Source organism: Odocoileus virginianus, chromosome 15 (assembly GCF_023699985.2).
Source record: "Odocoileus virginianus isolate 20LAN1187 ecotype Illinois chromosome 15, Ovbor_1.2, whole genome shotgun sequence".
NCBI classification, from domain to species: Eukaryota; Metazoa; Chordata; class Mammalia; order Artiodactyla; family Cervidae; genus Odocoileus; species Odocoileus virginianus.
In genome coordinates, this window is record NC_069688.1 from 8,672,422 (window position 1) to 8,689,088 (window position 16,667).

General features: G+C 43.3%; 1 protein-coding gene across 4 annotated transcripts in view; it reads left to right on the forward strand.

The window, feature by feature from the left end:
* Window positions 1-16,667, forward strand: part of ASAP1 (ArfGAP with SH3 domain, ankyrin repeat and PH domain 1) — a 329,862-nt gene that overhangs the window by 193,598 nt on the left and 119,597 nt on the right. For all 4 annotated transcript variants that reach the window (XM_070477002.1, XM_070477000.1, XM_070477003.1 and 1 more), the window contains one exon: window positions 2,835-2,907. In XM_070477002.1, coding sequence (XP_070333103.1) covers window positions 2,835-2,907 — 73 coding nt within the window. The remainder of the gene's footprint in view (window positions 1-2,834; window positions 2,908-16,667) is intronic.

Genomic DNA, 16,667 nt, shown 5'->3' on the forward strand with positions numbered 1-16,667 from the left:
CTTGGCAACCCACTCCAGTATTCTGGCTTGAAAAATCCCATGGTTGGAGGAGCCTGGTGAGCTACAATCCTGAGGGTTGCAAAGAGTCGGACACCACCGAAATGACCTAGCATGCATGGTCAATATGTATATAAAAAAATAAATGGTGGCTATTATTAGAATTATTTTTTTAAATATCCTTACCACAAAAGCAGTTCATCAAAGGATAAACCCTTTGGATCCCATCTCTTAAAATGAGTGCTTATTTGCACTTATTTTCGTTACTGTCTTCCCTCCCGCTCTTACCAGCAACCTAACTATCTTAACTCAGGTTTGCCTCTGCAAACTGGTGGACATTTCCCCGCTCAAGATGAGACTGCTTTCTGTTTCAGTTCCTCAGGGGAAATCATTGGAACGCAGAACTGGTTAGTGATTAGGGGGTGGTGTTTTACTCTGAAGACCTGGATTCAAATCCCTCCTCTGCCACCTGGGCAAGTTACACTTTCTAACCTCTGGTTACTCATCTATAAAATGAATCCAGTACTAGCACTTACTTCAGAGAGTTTTTGTAAGAATTGAGTGGAATAACCTGTGTAAACCTCAGCCCCTTTTTGACTAAACATTTATTAAAATGTTAGTTGTCTTCCCTCTTTAAAGTACAAATCTCAAATCTTTGAAATAACTCAAGCTTCATCTCTTCTCTGAAACTGTATTGTAAAGCACACTTTTGTAAAGTGTGATGTGCAGTGTTCCTGGTGTTAAATGAGATGATTCGAGGTAGTAAACAGGTGAGCATTTTGTGTAGTTAGAGATACTTTGTAATTTTTAGGGTATCACCTGTTAATGGTGAGTGATCCAGCTCTTTACAGTGTCCATGTATTTTTTTAAAAAGAAGATATGAATGGGGGGAAAAAAAGGAATGGATTTAAAGAAAAACGTTGATTTAAAAAGAGTACCAAAAAAGAGAATACAGGTGGATGTGGAGGTGGGGAAGTAAGTGATGGGTGTGGCAGAAATAGTGTTTGACCTGCAGTCTGATTTTTATCCCAGCATCCCATTAGATTTGGGATTCAAGAGCCATTCGTGTGAAATGTGACTTTTAGCACTTTCTGACTCTATGACTTTGGCCAAGTTAATATTTTTCTCCCTTCATCCCTTCTTACAAATATTTATTAATGGCCTATCACATTTCCTTATCTGAAAAATACAGATGCTGCTTTTTTTTTCTTGAAGATGCTACACAGAGAGTCTTATCTGTTGGGTATGTCTTCTCTACCAAGCTTACATCTGGTGCAGTAAGCGCTCGGTAAACTTTAGTTCTTGTGTTGTTTAGGACTCGTGGTTGCAAGTGACAGTCCCAACTGCAGCTGGCTGAGGACTGAAGGGAGTTTATTGTCTCGTGTCCTCAGTCTGCAGGAAGGTTAGCGGCGACACAGCCTTGAGGACAGCTGGGCGCAAGGACTGCCTGCTCCACCTCTTGGTTCTGGTGCCTCGTCCCTGTTAGCATCATCCTGTCTGGCCCGATTCTTCCGCCACAAAAGCCCTGGTGGACCCCAGGCTTGCGTCGTCAGAAAGGGGCTGAATGTTATGATCCCTGTTTCCAAGCCCAGAAATCCTAGGCGGGACTGAGCCCAGCGTACACCATTTTCAGCCAGAGAGCAGGAGCCAGAGGAAAGCAGCAGGGGCCCTTGAACCCCATGTTCAGAGCAGCAGGAAAACCCGTTTTTGCAGAAAGGGAGTAGTAGGTGCCTGCTCCCGTCACCTTGTGCCTTCCTGCAGTGAGGAAGGTCTTACCCTCTGTGGGCCTCACTTCACTCATCTGGTGTCTTCAGGTTTAGCTGATGTAATAGGCGTGAGTGCACATTTAATGTTCTTAAGCTTTATACAAATGAGTTTATTACGATGGTTGCTGTTGCTCCTGCCCTCCACATCTTCACATAACCAGCCAGGGGTTCCCAGCCTGTGAATGGATCCCAGATCCTTGGGAGAGCAGAGAGGGGCTTGTTCTAAGAAGTTTAAGTCAGCGTGCCATGAGTGTTATCTTACACTGACTTGCTTTTGAAGTGTAATACACACATAGAAAAGAGTACACATCCTATGTGCACGGTGTGATGAATTTTCAAATGAAACACAATTGTGTATCCAGCACTTGGGTTAAGAATCAGGAGTGACAGTCCCCCAGTATACCCCACCCGCACCCCTCTGGTAACACAGGTAGATGGCTGGGGATGTGTTGATTCATCATGTAAGAAATCGTGTAAGCATTGCCAGCATCATGGTAGAGCTTTCCATATTGTGATTTTTAATAATTGGAATTTTTGAAATATCAGCATTATGTCATCAAAAAATTTTTTAACACTGAAAGTAATCCTCAAGTTAAAAGTTTGAGAAGCACTTTGGGGCCACTCTTATTTGTTACACCCCCTTAAATGTCTTCTTTCCGGCTGAAGTTACCATTTGGCGATGTGCTTTGTCCGCTGGGAACATGTCACTTGTTTGCCTTTCTCCCTTCCCAAGTTATAAGCTCTCCAAGTGAAGGGATCAAATCTTAAGATTTATTAGGTGTTTTCTATTTTCTTTCCTGTGCATAATGTAGCACAGTTACCAACTGACCACGAAGTTATCCATTTCACCCAATGTTGAGCCTTGTGGAATAACTGCATTTATCCCAAAACTACTCAAATCCTGGGCAAATCATATCTCTGAAACGGTTCACTGTTAGATAAATGTGCCAGTTTTCTGTTGCTGCAGTGCTTAGCCCAACAAATGCAGTTATGAATGAGTTTTTCTTTTTCTTTTCTTTTTTAAACTTACCAAGTTTTCCAACATTTTCTCTCCCCGTTTTTCTCTTTTAGGCTCTAGACCAAGATAGAACAGCCTTACAGAAAGTTAAGAAGTCTGTAAAAGCAATATATAATTCCGGTCAAGGTAAGTACTTACAAACACGGACAGCGCCAATTATATGTATTTGTGTATATATAGTCTTGGACTTCCCTGATGGCTCAGATGGTAAAGAATCTGCCTGCAATGCAGGAGACTCGAGTTTTTCTGTTGTTAGGTGCTAAGTTTATGAAAGACTTGGCTACAAATGGAAAACCAAGTAAGTCAAAGAAATTCAGTTCTTCTGTCAGTCCAAGCCTGTTATTGCTTTCCAAGAAAAAACATTAATTGCAGTGCTAAGTTGCTTCAGTCATGTCCGACTCTTTGCAACCCTATGCACTGTAGCCTGCCAGGCTCCTGTCCATGGGATTCTCCAGGCAAGGATAGATACTGCAGTGGATTGCATGCCCTCCTCCAGGGATCCTCCTGATCCAGGAATAGAACCCATGTCTCTTATGTCTCCTGCATTGTCAGGCGGGTTCTTTACCACTAGCACCACCTGGGAAGCCCATTAATCGCAGTAGATTTTATTATACATTGAAAAACTTAGTAAAGTTATAGGTAATGTTGCCACAAGTGACATGTAAAATGTCTTTGTGTGATTGGTCAGGCTGTAATTCAGTGGCCTCAGTTAAACGAAAATCTTTTCTATCTGAAGCGAACTTGTACACATTTGGAAATCAATATTGGTGATGGGGTTCCCAGATGGCTCAGTGGTAAACAATCCGCCTGCAATACTGGAGACTTGGGTTCAGCCCCTGGGTCGGGAAGATCGCCTGGAAAAGGAAATGGCAGCCCCCTCCAGTATTCTTGCCTGGGCAATCCCATGGGCAGAGGAGCCTGGTGGGCTGTGCAATCCATGGGGTCGCAGAGAGTCAGACACGAATTAGTGACTGAACACCACCACCACCAGCTGGTGACAGACGTGGGGTGAAAGTTAGAGGGGCTGTGGGGCACAAGGCCAAGTGGACACCTGGACACAACCTGCCACCTCGAGTCTTTGCTTGTGGCTCAGGGCAGGCCAGGTAACCTGTGTCAGCAAATGGACTTCCCTTGTGGCTCAGCTGGTAAAGAATCCGCCTGCAGTGTGGGAGACCTGGATTCGATCCCTGGGTTGGGAATATTCCCTGGAGAAGGGAAAGGCTACCCACTCCTATATTCTGGCCTGGAGAATTCCATGGACTGTATAGTCCATGGGGTCTCAAAGAGTTGGACACAACTGAGCAACTTTCACTTTTTTATGGGCTTCCCTTGTAGCTTAGTCGGTAAAGGATCTGCAGTGCAGGAGACCTGGGTTCGATCTCTGGGTTGGGAAGATAACCTGGAGAAGGGAAGGGATAACCACTCTAGTATCCTTGCCTGTAAAATCTCATGGACAGGGGGAGCCTTGTGGGCTGCAATCCATGGGGTCGCAAAGGGTTGGGCACGACTGAGCGACTAACACTTACTTTACTTACTTGGTCAGAGACTTTGTCACCTTGTAGAGAAAAGTATGTTGTCTGTGGGTAAGAAGAAACAAACTGAATAAAAATAAACAGTGGGTGTCCACATGAAACAGTGGGTCCCAGCGAACCCCCCCCCCCGCCCCGCCCCCGTCCGGGGGGTGGAGAAAGGCTTGGAAACATAAAAGGAGTTTCCAGGTCTGTGACTCACATCTTTTGTTACTGTTACTGCAGTCATCAGCTGGCTTTCCCAGAGGTCATGTCTCTAAGTCAGTTGTCTATAACAGAAGAGAACCTCTGGCAGGGGAAGGCAGCAGGGTGTATGGACAGGGCAGGGCTCTAAAGTTGGGTGGGGTTGGGTTTGCATCCTTGCTCTAACCCTAACCGGCCTTGTGACCTCCAGGTGCTTCACTTTTTGAACCTCCATCATCTTCTCTGTAAAGCGGGGAAGGTGCTATTACAGGACTGTTGAAGGGATTTACTAAGTAGTTCACATCTGTAAAAGGTCTACCACTTCCTGGGAGTTTAGTTAAGTATGATACATTCATATTTTATTCATTTTATATTTTATTTAAATTTATGCTCCCTATTTTGGTAAAATCATGGGGCTGAAAGGAACGTGGAACCAGGCAGAGCTCAGCCCTCAGATACTTCCTGGTCCTCCTCACCTTATCAGAGCTGAGAATCAGTCCCTTTCACCCTTAAAGCCCCAAGCCTAGGGCACTCTATAATCATAATTAACAGATTTGTACCCTGGTTTCTTGAGACCCATCTCTAATTTCTTTATGTCCAATAAAACGCTAACTTCTAATTAAAGTAGCTAAATGATATTTGTCCAATTATCTAGTGACCAAATGGTACCTTTAGTCTTGGCCTAGATTATACACATAATTTGTAACTTCTCTCTTAGCTCCTTCTAATGAACTCCCATGAGGTGGTAGGCCCTTTACAGATATTAGCTCTTTGGTGGAGGATGGGATAAGTAATGAGGAGGTTGCCCAAGGGGCTTCTGAGGTGCTGGCATTGTTCTTTTTCTTGATTTGGAGTGTATTATTGGGTTGGCCAATAAGGTCATTTGGGTTTTTCTATAAGAAACTATGGATTGGTTAATCGAATCCATAGTTAAGTCTACTTTTTGATAATTCATGAAATGCTCACTTAGGATATATGTACTTTTCTACATGTATGTGTGTGTATTATGCTTTATATACAAGTAGATTCATTGAAGCATTGACTATATTTGAAAAAACAGAAAATGAATGGAGGTTTGTTGGACAGTAGCATATCTATTGAGTATATAATAGAATATGAGACAAACTTTATAAAAAAACAATCTTAGGTGTAACGTAGATCTAAGTTTGAATTATAGCTTTATTCCTGCTCGTCAAAGTCAAGTAAATTAATTAACTTCCATGAGTTTTAAATTACCTCACCATAAAATGAGAAAATAGCATCTAATTTACAGAGTCTTGTACAGACAAAACGAGGGAATATTTAAGGTACCCAACATGCTGCCTGCCGTGTAGTGCCTGGCTAACACACAGTAGGTGAGGGAAAATGACAGGTAGGTCAGGAGCGTGGATGCCTTCTCTGTATTAATTCAGCCTTCCTACCGGTAATGTGGAACCAGGATGACTTCATAACGAATGTAAGGAGCCGTTGTCTGCCTCAGGAATGCACGTTAGTTCTCCGTGATGTTGACTCATAAAGGGAGACCTCTGATTTGCATCTGAGGTGCTGCCATGCCAGTGCTGTGCTGGGGGCTCCGTGCGAGTCTTTCCTTTCCAAGAGTCCTCACCCCCGACGCCTCGCCTCGTTTTGCACAACGACCCTGCCGTTCCGCAGCTCACACAGCGGCTCCTGTGCATGGTCACAGCCGTCCCGGGCACGGTGGCGGGAGACATCGTCCTGCGTGTGTGGAAGGTGTAGGGTTGCAGGGTGAGTGCAGAGTCTGATTGCTGCTTCCCCTGCCCAGCGATGCTCTCCTGTGGGTGGGACCACAGCTCACTGAGCTTTGAGTCCTGTCACCTGGATTCGGGGCTGTCGTGTGTCCTCTGCCCTAGGTTTGCCCTGGCTAATAGGGCTCCCAGACACACGTAACTTTTTCAATTTAAATTAAAATGCAGTTCAGTTCAGGCCCTCCTTGTCAGTAGCCATGCTGAGTCCTCAGTAGTCACGTGTGATGCAGCTACGATATCAGATGGTGCGGAGACAAGGCACCTCCATCATCCCCGGAAGAACATACCTCACACTGTGTGGTGACTGTCGCCCTGTCTTTTGAGCTTTAGACCAGTGAGTGTCAATCATGCCTTTTCATTAAAATCATCTGAAGAAGGGTCTCCCCCTAGGGGCTCAGTGGTAGAGACTCCGCCTGCCAGTGCAGGAGACACGGGTTCCATCCCTGGTCTGGGAAGATCCCACGTGCCACAGAGCAGCTAAGGCCGTGCACCACAGCTGCTGGGGCCACGCGCTGCAGCTGCTGAAGTCCCGTGCCCCGCGACAGGAGAGCTGGCTCAGTGATCACGAAGCTGGCGCACTGCAAGGAGCCCCCGCTCGCCAAGACTGGAGCAAGCCCTTGTGCGGCATCAAAGACCCAGTGCAGCCAAAAATAAATAATTTTTAAAAAGATCACCTGAACAACTCTTTTAAAACACAAAAGCAGAGATTCCCGTAGGTCCGCCCTCCAAGAGTTGTTCCAAAGTAGGGGCCAGGTATTAGGCTTACAGCAATATTACGCCCCAGATGATTCTAAATACAACTAGAATTGAGAAGTGCATCGGTGGCCTGGGAACTCCTTGTTGGCAGGCCGGTATTGTGTCTTTCGTCTTTGTATTTTGTGAATTTGCCTACATAGTTTATTAGCTCATCAAATATTTATTGGGCCCCTATTATATGCTACTGTTTGGGATGTTGGGTATATTAGATAAGTCAGACAGAATCTCTGCTTTGATGATAATTTGACAGTCCAGTAGGGGAGAGAGAGATGTTAATATCAGATCATCAAGCTGGAAAGTACTTAGAAACTGGCAAGTACTAAAGGAAAGCTTGCAGGATACAAAAAGGGAACCTGATATCTTTCGAAGAGGGTGCTTGGGGAATACCTCTGGAGGACTTGGCATACACTGGGTGCTCATGCCATACTAAGTGAAGCCCAGCAAGCCTTTGAGGTAGGTCTCCTGTTATCTCCGTTTTATAGATGATGGAGCTGAAGTGTGAAGGGCCACACCGTCTTGTCCAGGAGGCCACAACTGGCAAAGACTGGGAAGGGAGCCTAGCTGACTCCAGCTTGGCTGTTTGCAGCTACTATACGTGTGTCGTCGACCTGACGCTTGGCAGGGACTCAACAAGCACGGGATGAATGGCTGCTTATCAGCCGGATGGGTCCCCAGGAAACGCTCTTGTCAGTGGCCATTAAATATTCACTGATCATGAATATTCATGAGTGAATCCATCAAATGTAACCTTGCAGCAGTGTAACCCGTGGGGTGACTTTGGTGCCTCTCAGATAGGGGCCACAATAGCAGTTATCATCATCCCTGTGGCCTGGAAATGTGGGGATAAAAGATCTCACCCACTGCAGGGGCCTGATAGGGCTTCGGCAGTCACCAATGATTACAGCATATTTAGGGTTTTTTTGTCAGCTTGTGTGGGCAGCCCTGTGACATTTAATTCTTAACAAACAGCAAGATGAGTAAAACAGTGATATTGCACATCTTCCCATGAGCCATACTCAGTGGAATCCAGGCCATTCCTGTCCAAGGCCTTCTGGTCTCTTCCAGAGAAGCCACAAGAGGCTGAACCCTAGTGTCTGTTTCCCAGTGTGTTTTCATAATTTTCTAGGTTTCTCACAGTGCTTAAGTGACACAAAACCCATCTGATGTTCTTTGGAACTTCAAGAGGCATTTCTATATTTCTGATTTGAGAATACTTAACCACCCACCTCCCCAAAACGATTTAAAAGATGATTGAGAATGGTGAAAGGACTTACTCTAAGAGGGTATCTATTATTTTTTGCATGTAAGCTTTATCAGTACTAATTATAAATTAATAAGAGACCTTTTATTGGAAAAACAAATTATCTCCCTGTAAGCAGTTTAGTTTGAAATGGCTTTAGGAATTTGTCTCTCTCTTACTTGTCCCTGCTGTATATGAGGAGATTTCAAAAAACAAAAAACTCAATTCTGCAAACTACTTGGATCAAGGGGAAAATTTCCAAGCCGTTCAATTCTTCTATGTTTGTTCTAAGTTTTGAAGTCTTTAACAGTGTTGGCTGTGAAATACATTGTCATTTAGAAAGTTTTACCTGTTGAATGTGTTCTTCCCCTCTCTCTCTCCCACTAATATATGTTTAAAATAGCAAGTATTTTCTTGAACATCCTAGAGGTTTTGAAGGATGTTGTAGTTCTTTCGGATTTTTTTCTTTCAAAAGATAGAGTCTGATTCTCTTTGCCTTGAACATACACCAGACTCAGAACTCTCCTCTATTGAAGAGAGTGTAATAGAAGTGATGCCATGTGATTTCCAAGGCCAGTTCATAAGAGATGGCTTCCACCTAGGTCCCCCACTCTTATTTTGTTTTGGAGGAAACCAGCCGCCATGCTGTGAGGATACTCAAGCAGCCCTGAAGCTTTTTTTCCCCACCAGAAAGCACCACTGAAGCACATTTGCTAGCCCTGAACCTTCAGGTGACCGAAGCTCTGACCGACATCGTGCTCTTGGTCTTTGAGTGCGACCTGAGGTCAGAAGAGTTGAAATGGGGCTGACAGTCACAGGATTTCTGCCCGTGTGAGCACTGGCGTGAGCACTGGCATGTGTGTGCACACGGTGGGTCCAGTGCAAGTCAGTGTGTGTCTCTAGAGAAAGACGAGTTTACTGCATCTCAGTGCTGCTGCAGAAGAAAGTGGTGCATACTGTACTTGTACAAAATAAGAGTCATGTGGTTAATTGTGAGCGTGGGGCTCCCAAATTTGTTTTTCTTCACATGACTTAGTTGAATTGATTCATTCTTTTTTTTTTTATTTTAACAGATGTGTTATTTAAACACACCCACATGTACACTTCTCCTTGGCAGGAAAAACCCAGGATATTCCTGCTACTAGGTCTTTTTCTGTGATTAAAAAATAATGAATCACAAATCAAAATACGTGTTTTATTATTATGTGGTGGCTTCCTTAAAATTCATGCCAAGATATATTTGGAGTACATTTTAGCTTATTAGTAACACATGGTATCCGCTAGAAATCTCTGTAACGTTGTTAGTCTGAAAATTTGGGTCTCAAATCCTTTTATTTCAGCGAATAAAAAAGTGACAATGGTATGTCATTTGATTACAAGCATAGGATAGGGAAGTCTTATTTCTGAAATGTAGCTGGATGATCATGAATGGTTCCCAGCTTTTTTAAGTCAGGAAAGGAAGCACCTTGCTTTCTTGTTGCTTCCTCTTATATTCCCCCTTTCATTTTCACTTACAGTTGCATAGTGAGTGGTTTTACAAGAACATTTGTATTTTTTAAAGCAAAATTAAAATGTGATGTTCACCCCAGATTTTCATTTTGATAATTTATCTGTTTTAAGAAATAGCTCGTCATATGAGGAAATCTAAAATTTTAAAGGTAAAGTGCTAAATTAATCAGTGGATAGGAAGTAAATCTTTATATCCAAGTAATTTCCAACTTCATTTCAGCCTTTTTTTTTTTTTTTTTTTAGTTAACATTTTCTCAAATTTAAAGGTAATAGTGTGAAGTTAATTGTAAGTAGAGTCGGTAATTAAATTTAGAGTCTTAATTGTAATGATATTTTTAATCCTGTGGTTTTCTGTGGGGATGAAATTTTTCTTAAGAATAGAGATAAAAATAGATTCGAATATTAATGGGAAGAATGTCAAGAGGTATACAGAGAACATTATGTTTAGAGTATATTCTCCTTTTTCCAAATTGGTGACTGATAATCTGATTAAAAAAAATTTTTTTTTGAATGAAAGCAAACCTATAAATAAATAAATAAACAAAACTAGGCCCTCTGGAATAGAATACCTTAGACAGGAAAACTGCAAATAGCTCTTCGTGGTAGTTGTAGTGATTTGAGCAAAGTTTAGACAAATTACTTTGGGCCTTCAAGGCATTTTGAATTCTTCCGAGTCCATCATTACTTCTTCTTTTTTTTTGAAAAAAATATTATTATTTATTTATTTGGCTGCACGAGGGATCTTTTAAACGTGGCATGTGGGATCTAGTTCCCTGACCAGGGATCAAACCTGGGCCCCCTACTTGGGAGTGCAGTGTCTTACCAGGGAGGTCCCCCGCCATTACTCCTTAAAAAATGACAGCAAAATAATGGATTCCTTCAGAATGATCAAGGAAGCAGGCTTTTCTAAAAAGGAATACAATTATCTGGGAGAGAGTAGTACTCCTCAAATTATGTAGGGATAAAACCAGAGGAGTTTTTTTAAGCAGCCTTTAGAAAATTGAAGTTTCTTTCCAGAATAACCTTACAGCTCGAGGCTCTTTGGGAACTGACAGTTTTTGTATTCAAGCCATTGGCTCAAACACTCTGTTACTTGAAATCAGAAGCTATCTGGGGTATGTGTGTGTATGTGTATGCACTTCCTCCATTTTGCTGATCTGGAATGAATGGTCTCAATTTTAAAATCAGTTAATATTTTATAATGTTTGCTTACAACTTATGGGAGCATGCTTCATGAGAAATTAACTCATGTTAAATGAAATTGGGAACACTTACTCCATAACCTCTAGTTCAGGTTTTTTAAAAAAGCCTTGAGATGAACAAGAAAAACACTCTGTTAAAGGTGACTATTAAAAAAAAAAATGTTTCTGTACCTTCATGGTCCAAGTTTGATAGAAGTAATAAATTATAACTGCCATTTGTTGAGTGCCTGCTACATGCCAGCTGCCTGTTGTCACTTCATCATCTCACCAGTCCTGCATGAAAGACATTGTCATTCCCAATTTAGGGGTGAAGGGACCTGGTTTAAATTACCGGCACAACTCGTCAGTAGCTACAAGTCTTGAAACTTCTTTCTTTATCTTCCCAAAGCTGCCGCGGCAGAATTGCCAGGACTACTAGCTGTCAGAGGTGAATGACTGCCGACCCAGGGTAGCGCACTGAGGATTCATTCAGTGGGGTGCAGAACTCGTGGGCACGCCGTCCTGGGATGCCTCACCTGTGGAGACAGACAGACAAGAAAAGAAGCAGCAATCCTGTAACTTGAAAGTGCTAGATGGGTCACTTAAAAAGGAGAGCAGTTCTATTCCTTCAGACTAGAGCTGGAATTGAGGATTGCCCACAAAGTATTTCCCCAATTTCACTCCTACTACTACTGTGTCCTTTGTAATTAGCCTAACTGGTACATGAACAACAAGGCACTTAGGCCAGTATATTCATGTATTCTCTTACATAGATTAAACATGCCTCCTGCACACCATCATTAATGTATCGTGGATTCATTCTGACAGGTTTGGGATCAGAAGCTGATTTAGCCTCTGATTGGTGGTGAGATACCTGTGCACACAGAAAACTTTAAGCACTTGAGTCTTCATTTCTGTAAAGGGAGTAATCACTTCTGCCTCACTGGACTGTTGTGAAGAATAACACATATGATTCAGACCTGGTGGTGGTGGTGTTGATTGCCTTCATCCTTATCAACTCAGGGCTTTCTGAAAAAGCTGAGGGAGAGTCTGGACAAACCTAGTTTGTTATCTTAGATCTGCAACTGTGGAGATGTGTGCAAGACCCTTCACCTCGCCCTCCACCCCATTTCAGTCTTAAGTATTCTTATTCCGAAAATGGGGCAATAATGCCTACTTTGTGAAGATTGGGAAATACATATATAAAATACTTAGTGTTGATGCTAGGACGTAGTGTGTGTTAGTTGCTCAGTCAAGTCCAACTCTTTGTGACCCCGTGGACTGTAGCCCACGAGGCTTCTCTGTCCATAGGATTTTCCAGACAAGAATACTGAAGTGGGTTTCCATTCTCCAGGGGATCTTCCCGACCCAGGGATTGAACCCAGGTCTCCTGCATTGCAGGCAGATTCTTTACCCTGTGAGCCACCAGGGAAGCCCAGGACATAGTAATCAGTGATAATTATTATAATTGCAGTTAATTGCAAAAAATTAAAGATAGAAAACTTTTAGCCTGTATTTCTTCAAATTATTTATTTATTCTTGTATTCTTTTATCTTTTTGGGACTCCAGTTACTTTTATAGTAACTTTTATAGCATCCCCACAGGTCATCAAGACTCTGCTTGTTCAGTTTTAGTCTTTATACTTTTTGTGCTTCAGTTTGGATAATGTCTACTTACTGTCTTCAAGTTGGCTGCTCCTGTCTTCTGCAGCGTCTGGTCTACTATTAGTCTCACCCAATGAATTTTTTTATTTGAATATTGTAGTTTTTAGTTCTTGGATTTCCGCTTAGTCCTTGAGAATTTTTGTGTCCTCTGTAATTTTTCATCTTTTCATCCATTTTATCCAACTTTTCTTATGCATTCTTGGATGTATTTGTAGCATTTATTTATTTTTGGTTGTGCTGGGTGTTCGTTGCTACTCCTGGGCTTTCTCTAGTTGTGCTGAGTGGAGGTCACCCTTTGTTGCAGGGCACGGGCATCTCTCTTGTTGAGGAGCACAGGCTCTGTGCATGGGCTTCATGTGGCAGCGCACGGGCTCAGTCATTGTGGTCCACAGGCTTAGTTATTACTGTATGGCATGTAGAAGCTTCCTGGACCAGGTATCAAACCTGTGTCCCCTGCATTGGCAGGTGGATTTTTATCCACTGTACCAGCAGGGAAGTCCTGTACTATTTATTTTTGAAATTATTTCATACTAAACCCAACATCTAGGTTTTCTGTGGTTCTGCTTTACTTGACTTTTTCTCTGTTGACTTTTAGCTGCATATCTGCTGTTTCTTTGCATGTCCAATAGTTTCTGTTTGCAAGGTAGAGATAGTGAATTACATGTTGTAGAGACTCTGGATGGTTATCTTTCTAAGAAGTGTGTTTATTTTAGTGCACAGTTAAATTGCTGGTGGTCACCATCACCTTGACTGCAACAGGCATGAGTTTGGGCAAACTCTGGGAGACAGTGAAAGACAGGGAAGCCTGGTGTGCTACAGTCCATGGGGTCACAAAAAGTCAGATACGACTTAGCAACTGAACAACAGCCATCACCTTGATCCTGTGAAAAGCTTTTTTTTTTTTTTTTTTTTTCATTTATTTTTATTAGTTGGAGGCTAATTACTTTACAGTATTGTAGTGGTTTTTGTCATACATTGAAATGAATTAGCCATGGATTTACAAGTATTCCCCATCCTGATCCCCCCTCCCACCTCCCTCTCCACCAGATCCCTCTGGGTCTTCCCAGTGCACCAGGCCCGAGCACTTGTCTCATGCATCCAACCTGGACTGGTAATCTGTTTCACCCTAGATAATATACATGTTTCGGTGCTGTTCTCTCGAAACATCCCACCCTCACTTTCTCCCACAGAGTCCAAAATTCTGTTCTGTACATCTGTGTCTCTTTTTCTGTTTTGCATATAGGGTTATTGTTAACCATCTTTCTAAATTCCATATATATGCATTAGTATACTGTAGTGGTCTTTATCTTTCTGGCTTACTTCACTCTGTATAATGGGCTCCAGCTTCATCCATCTCATTAGAACTGATTCAAATGAATTCTTTTTAATGGCTGAGTAATATTCCATGGTGTACATATACCATAGCTTCCTTATCCATTCATCTGCTGATGGGCATCTAGGTTGCTTCCATGCCCTGGCTATTATAAACAGTGCTGTGATGAACATTGGGGTGCACGTGTCTCTTTCAGATCTGGTTTCCTCGGTGTGTATGCCCAGAAGTGGAATTGCTGGGTCATATGGCAGAAAAGCTTTTTTAGGGTGAGTTTGTTTTAGTTTTGTTCACGGTCCTAGGATGCAGCTCTGTGTCCTGCCACATGGTCTGCACTCCAAAGGTACAGTCCTCTGGGACTTCAGCCCACAGTGCTTACCATGCCCTGCTGACTTTGTGGGACTTGAATTCCATGCCTTACTTAGCCTAGGGAAGTGGCTGAAACCTGCTGGCTCTCAGTGTTGTCCTCCACAGGCTTCTTGAAGTATCAGTCATACATGTGCAGTGCAGGCTTAGCCAGGGATTTGAAGGGAGGGTATACACAGACATGCAGGCTCTCCTTTCTCTGACTTCCTCCTTTCTAAGATCCACGCCCCTGCCCCCCACTCCCGCCACTCAATTTCCAGCTGCTAACACAATCCTTGGAGAAAGAAATGGCAACCCACTCCAGTGTTCTTGCCTGGAGAATCCCAAGGATGGGGGAGCCTGGTGGGCTGCCATCTATGGGGTCACACAGAGTCAGACACGACTGAAGCGACTTAGCAGCAGCAGCAACAACGCAATCCTGAACTCTGACCTCTGACACCTTAGCTTAGTAAAATGCACTTTCTGCAGCAGTTTTGCTCTCCTTGCCCAGCATGGACTGAGGTCTGTCCTCAGGAGAAAAGCCAGTAACAGATGGTCTTTCCTAGAGCAGTTCCCAGAGCAGGGTGGCATCCCTGCCTCTTTCTTCATGCCTTTGTGTACTTTCCAGTGACTTCAAACGATTGTTGTTTTTATAGTTTGTCCATCGTTTATCATTGTTAATGAAAGGAGCATCAGCCTGGCAGAAGTTACTGTCAAGTTAGCAAGTGCAGGCCTTTGATTATTAGAATCACATATGAGAAGGTTTCCCTGGTGGCCCAGTGGTGGAGAGTCCAGCTGCCAGTGCAGGAGACACGCATTCAACCCTGATCCGTGAGGATCCCACATGCCGTGGAACAACTAAGCATGTGCACCACAACTATTAAGCCTGTGTCTCTAGAGCCCAGGAGCTGCAGCTACTGAAGTCCGTGAGCCTAGAGCCTGTGCTCCACAAGAGACGCCACCTCCATGAGAGGCCTGCACACTGCAGCTAGAGAATAGACCCTGCTCGCCACAACCAGAGAAAAGCCCGGGCAGCAGCAAAGACCCAGCAGAGCCAAAAAATATTTTTAATTATATATGACTAATTCATTTACTATTGTATATGACTAATTCATTTATTATTGTATATGACTAATTCATTTATTAAGCCCTTATTATACCTAGAGGTGGAAAGAATTGATAGAACACTCTTGGCTCATAGGCGATTACTATGTTTTAAGGCAATCTGACTTAAATCAATAAATAATAAATGCCAGTGTATGACAAGTGACTTGAGAGGTATCCCTTCAACTGAAGTTGCAAGTTGGCATTTTATTTGTTCAGTCAGAACTATTAAGTACCAGCGAGATGAGTGAGTAATAGGATGAACAGGAGAAGTAGTAATATCTGCTCTCTTAGTTTATTGCAAAGTAAAATATATTTATCTACAGTCACTCTTGATTTGAGGTTAGATTTTAAAGTCTGCCTGGATGGAAAGTAACCCATGGAGTCAAAGCAAGCCTTGAATATGCTTGGACGGCCTATAAAGCACACTTAAAATGGAACTCGTGTGTTTTTATGTAGTGTTGGCAGTCCTTTGGGAGCCCTGGTGTGTAAAACGCACACACTCTGTACGCTGGTCCCCCTTGGCCCAGGGAGAGAGGCCTCTGCCAGCAGGTGGAGAGCAGGTGGTCGTGTCCTCCCGCCCCAGCACATGCACTCATTGAGTGGAATGGGGGCGCTCTCTCTCTCTGTCTCTGTCTCTCTCTCTCTTGTTCTTTCAGATCTTCTAAGTTAAATCTCATCAGTTCAAGGCACAGATATGTAACCGCATTTGTGGTTTTTTGTCCCTCTCTCTGACCCTTCTTACTGTTTAAAGATTCAGGTCAGTAGCTATCTATAGATTTTTTTTTTAACTTTTTGTTTTATATTGGAATATAACCAGTTAGGAGAAGGCAATGGCACCCCACTCCAGTACTCTTGCCTGGAGAATCCCATGGACGGAGGAGCCTGGTGGGCTGCAGTCCTGGCGTCGCGAAGAGTCGGACATGACTGAGCGACTTCACTTTCCCTTTTCACTTTCATGCTTTGGAGAAGGAAATGGCAACCCACTCCAGTGCTCTTGCCTGGAGAATCCCAGGGACGGGGGAGCCTGGTGGGCTGCCGTCTGTGGGGTCGCACAGAGTCGGACACGACTGAAGTGACTTCGCAGCAGCAGAATAGCTGGTTAACGATGTGATAGTTTCAGGTGGACAGCAGGACTCAGCCATACACATACATGCGTCCGTTCTCCACGCCGCCCCTCCAGCTCCCCTCCCATCCAGGCTGCCCTGTCTCTACAGCAGGTCCTTGCTGATCATCCATTTTAATAGAGCTGTGCATACATGTGGATCCCAAACTCCAT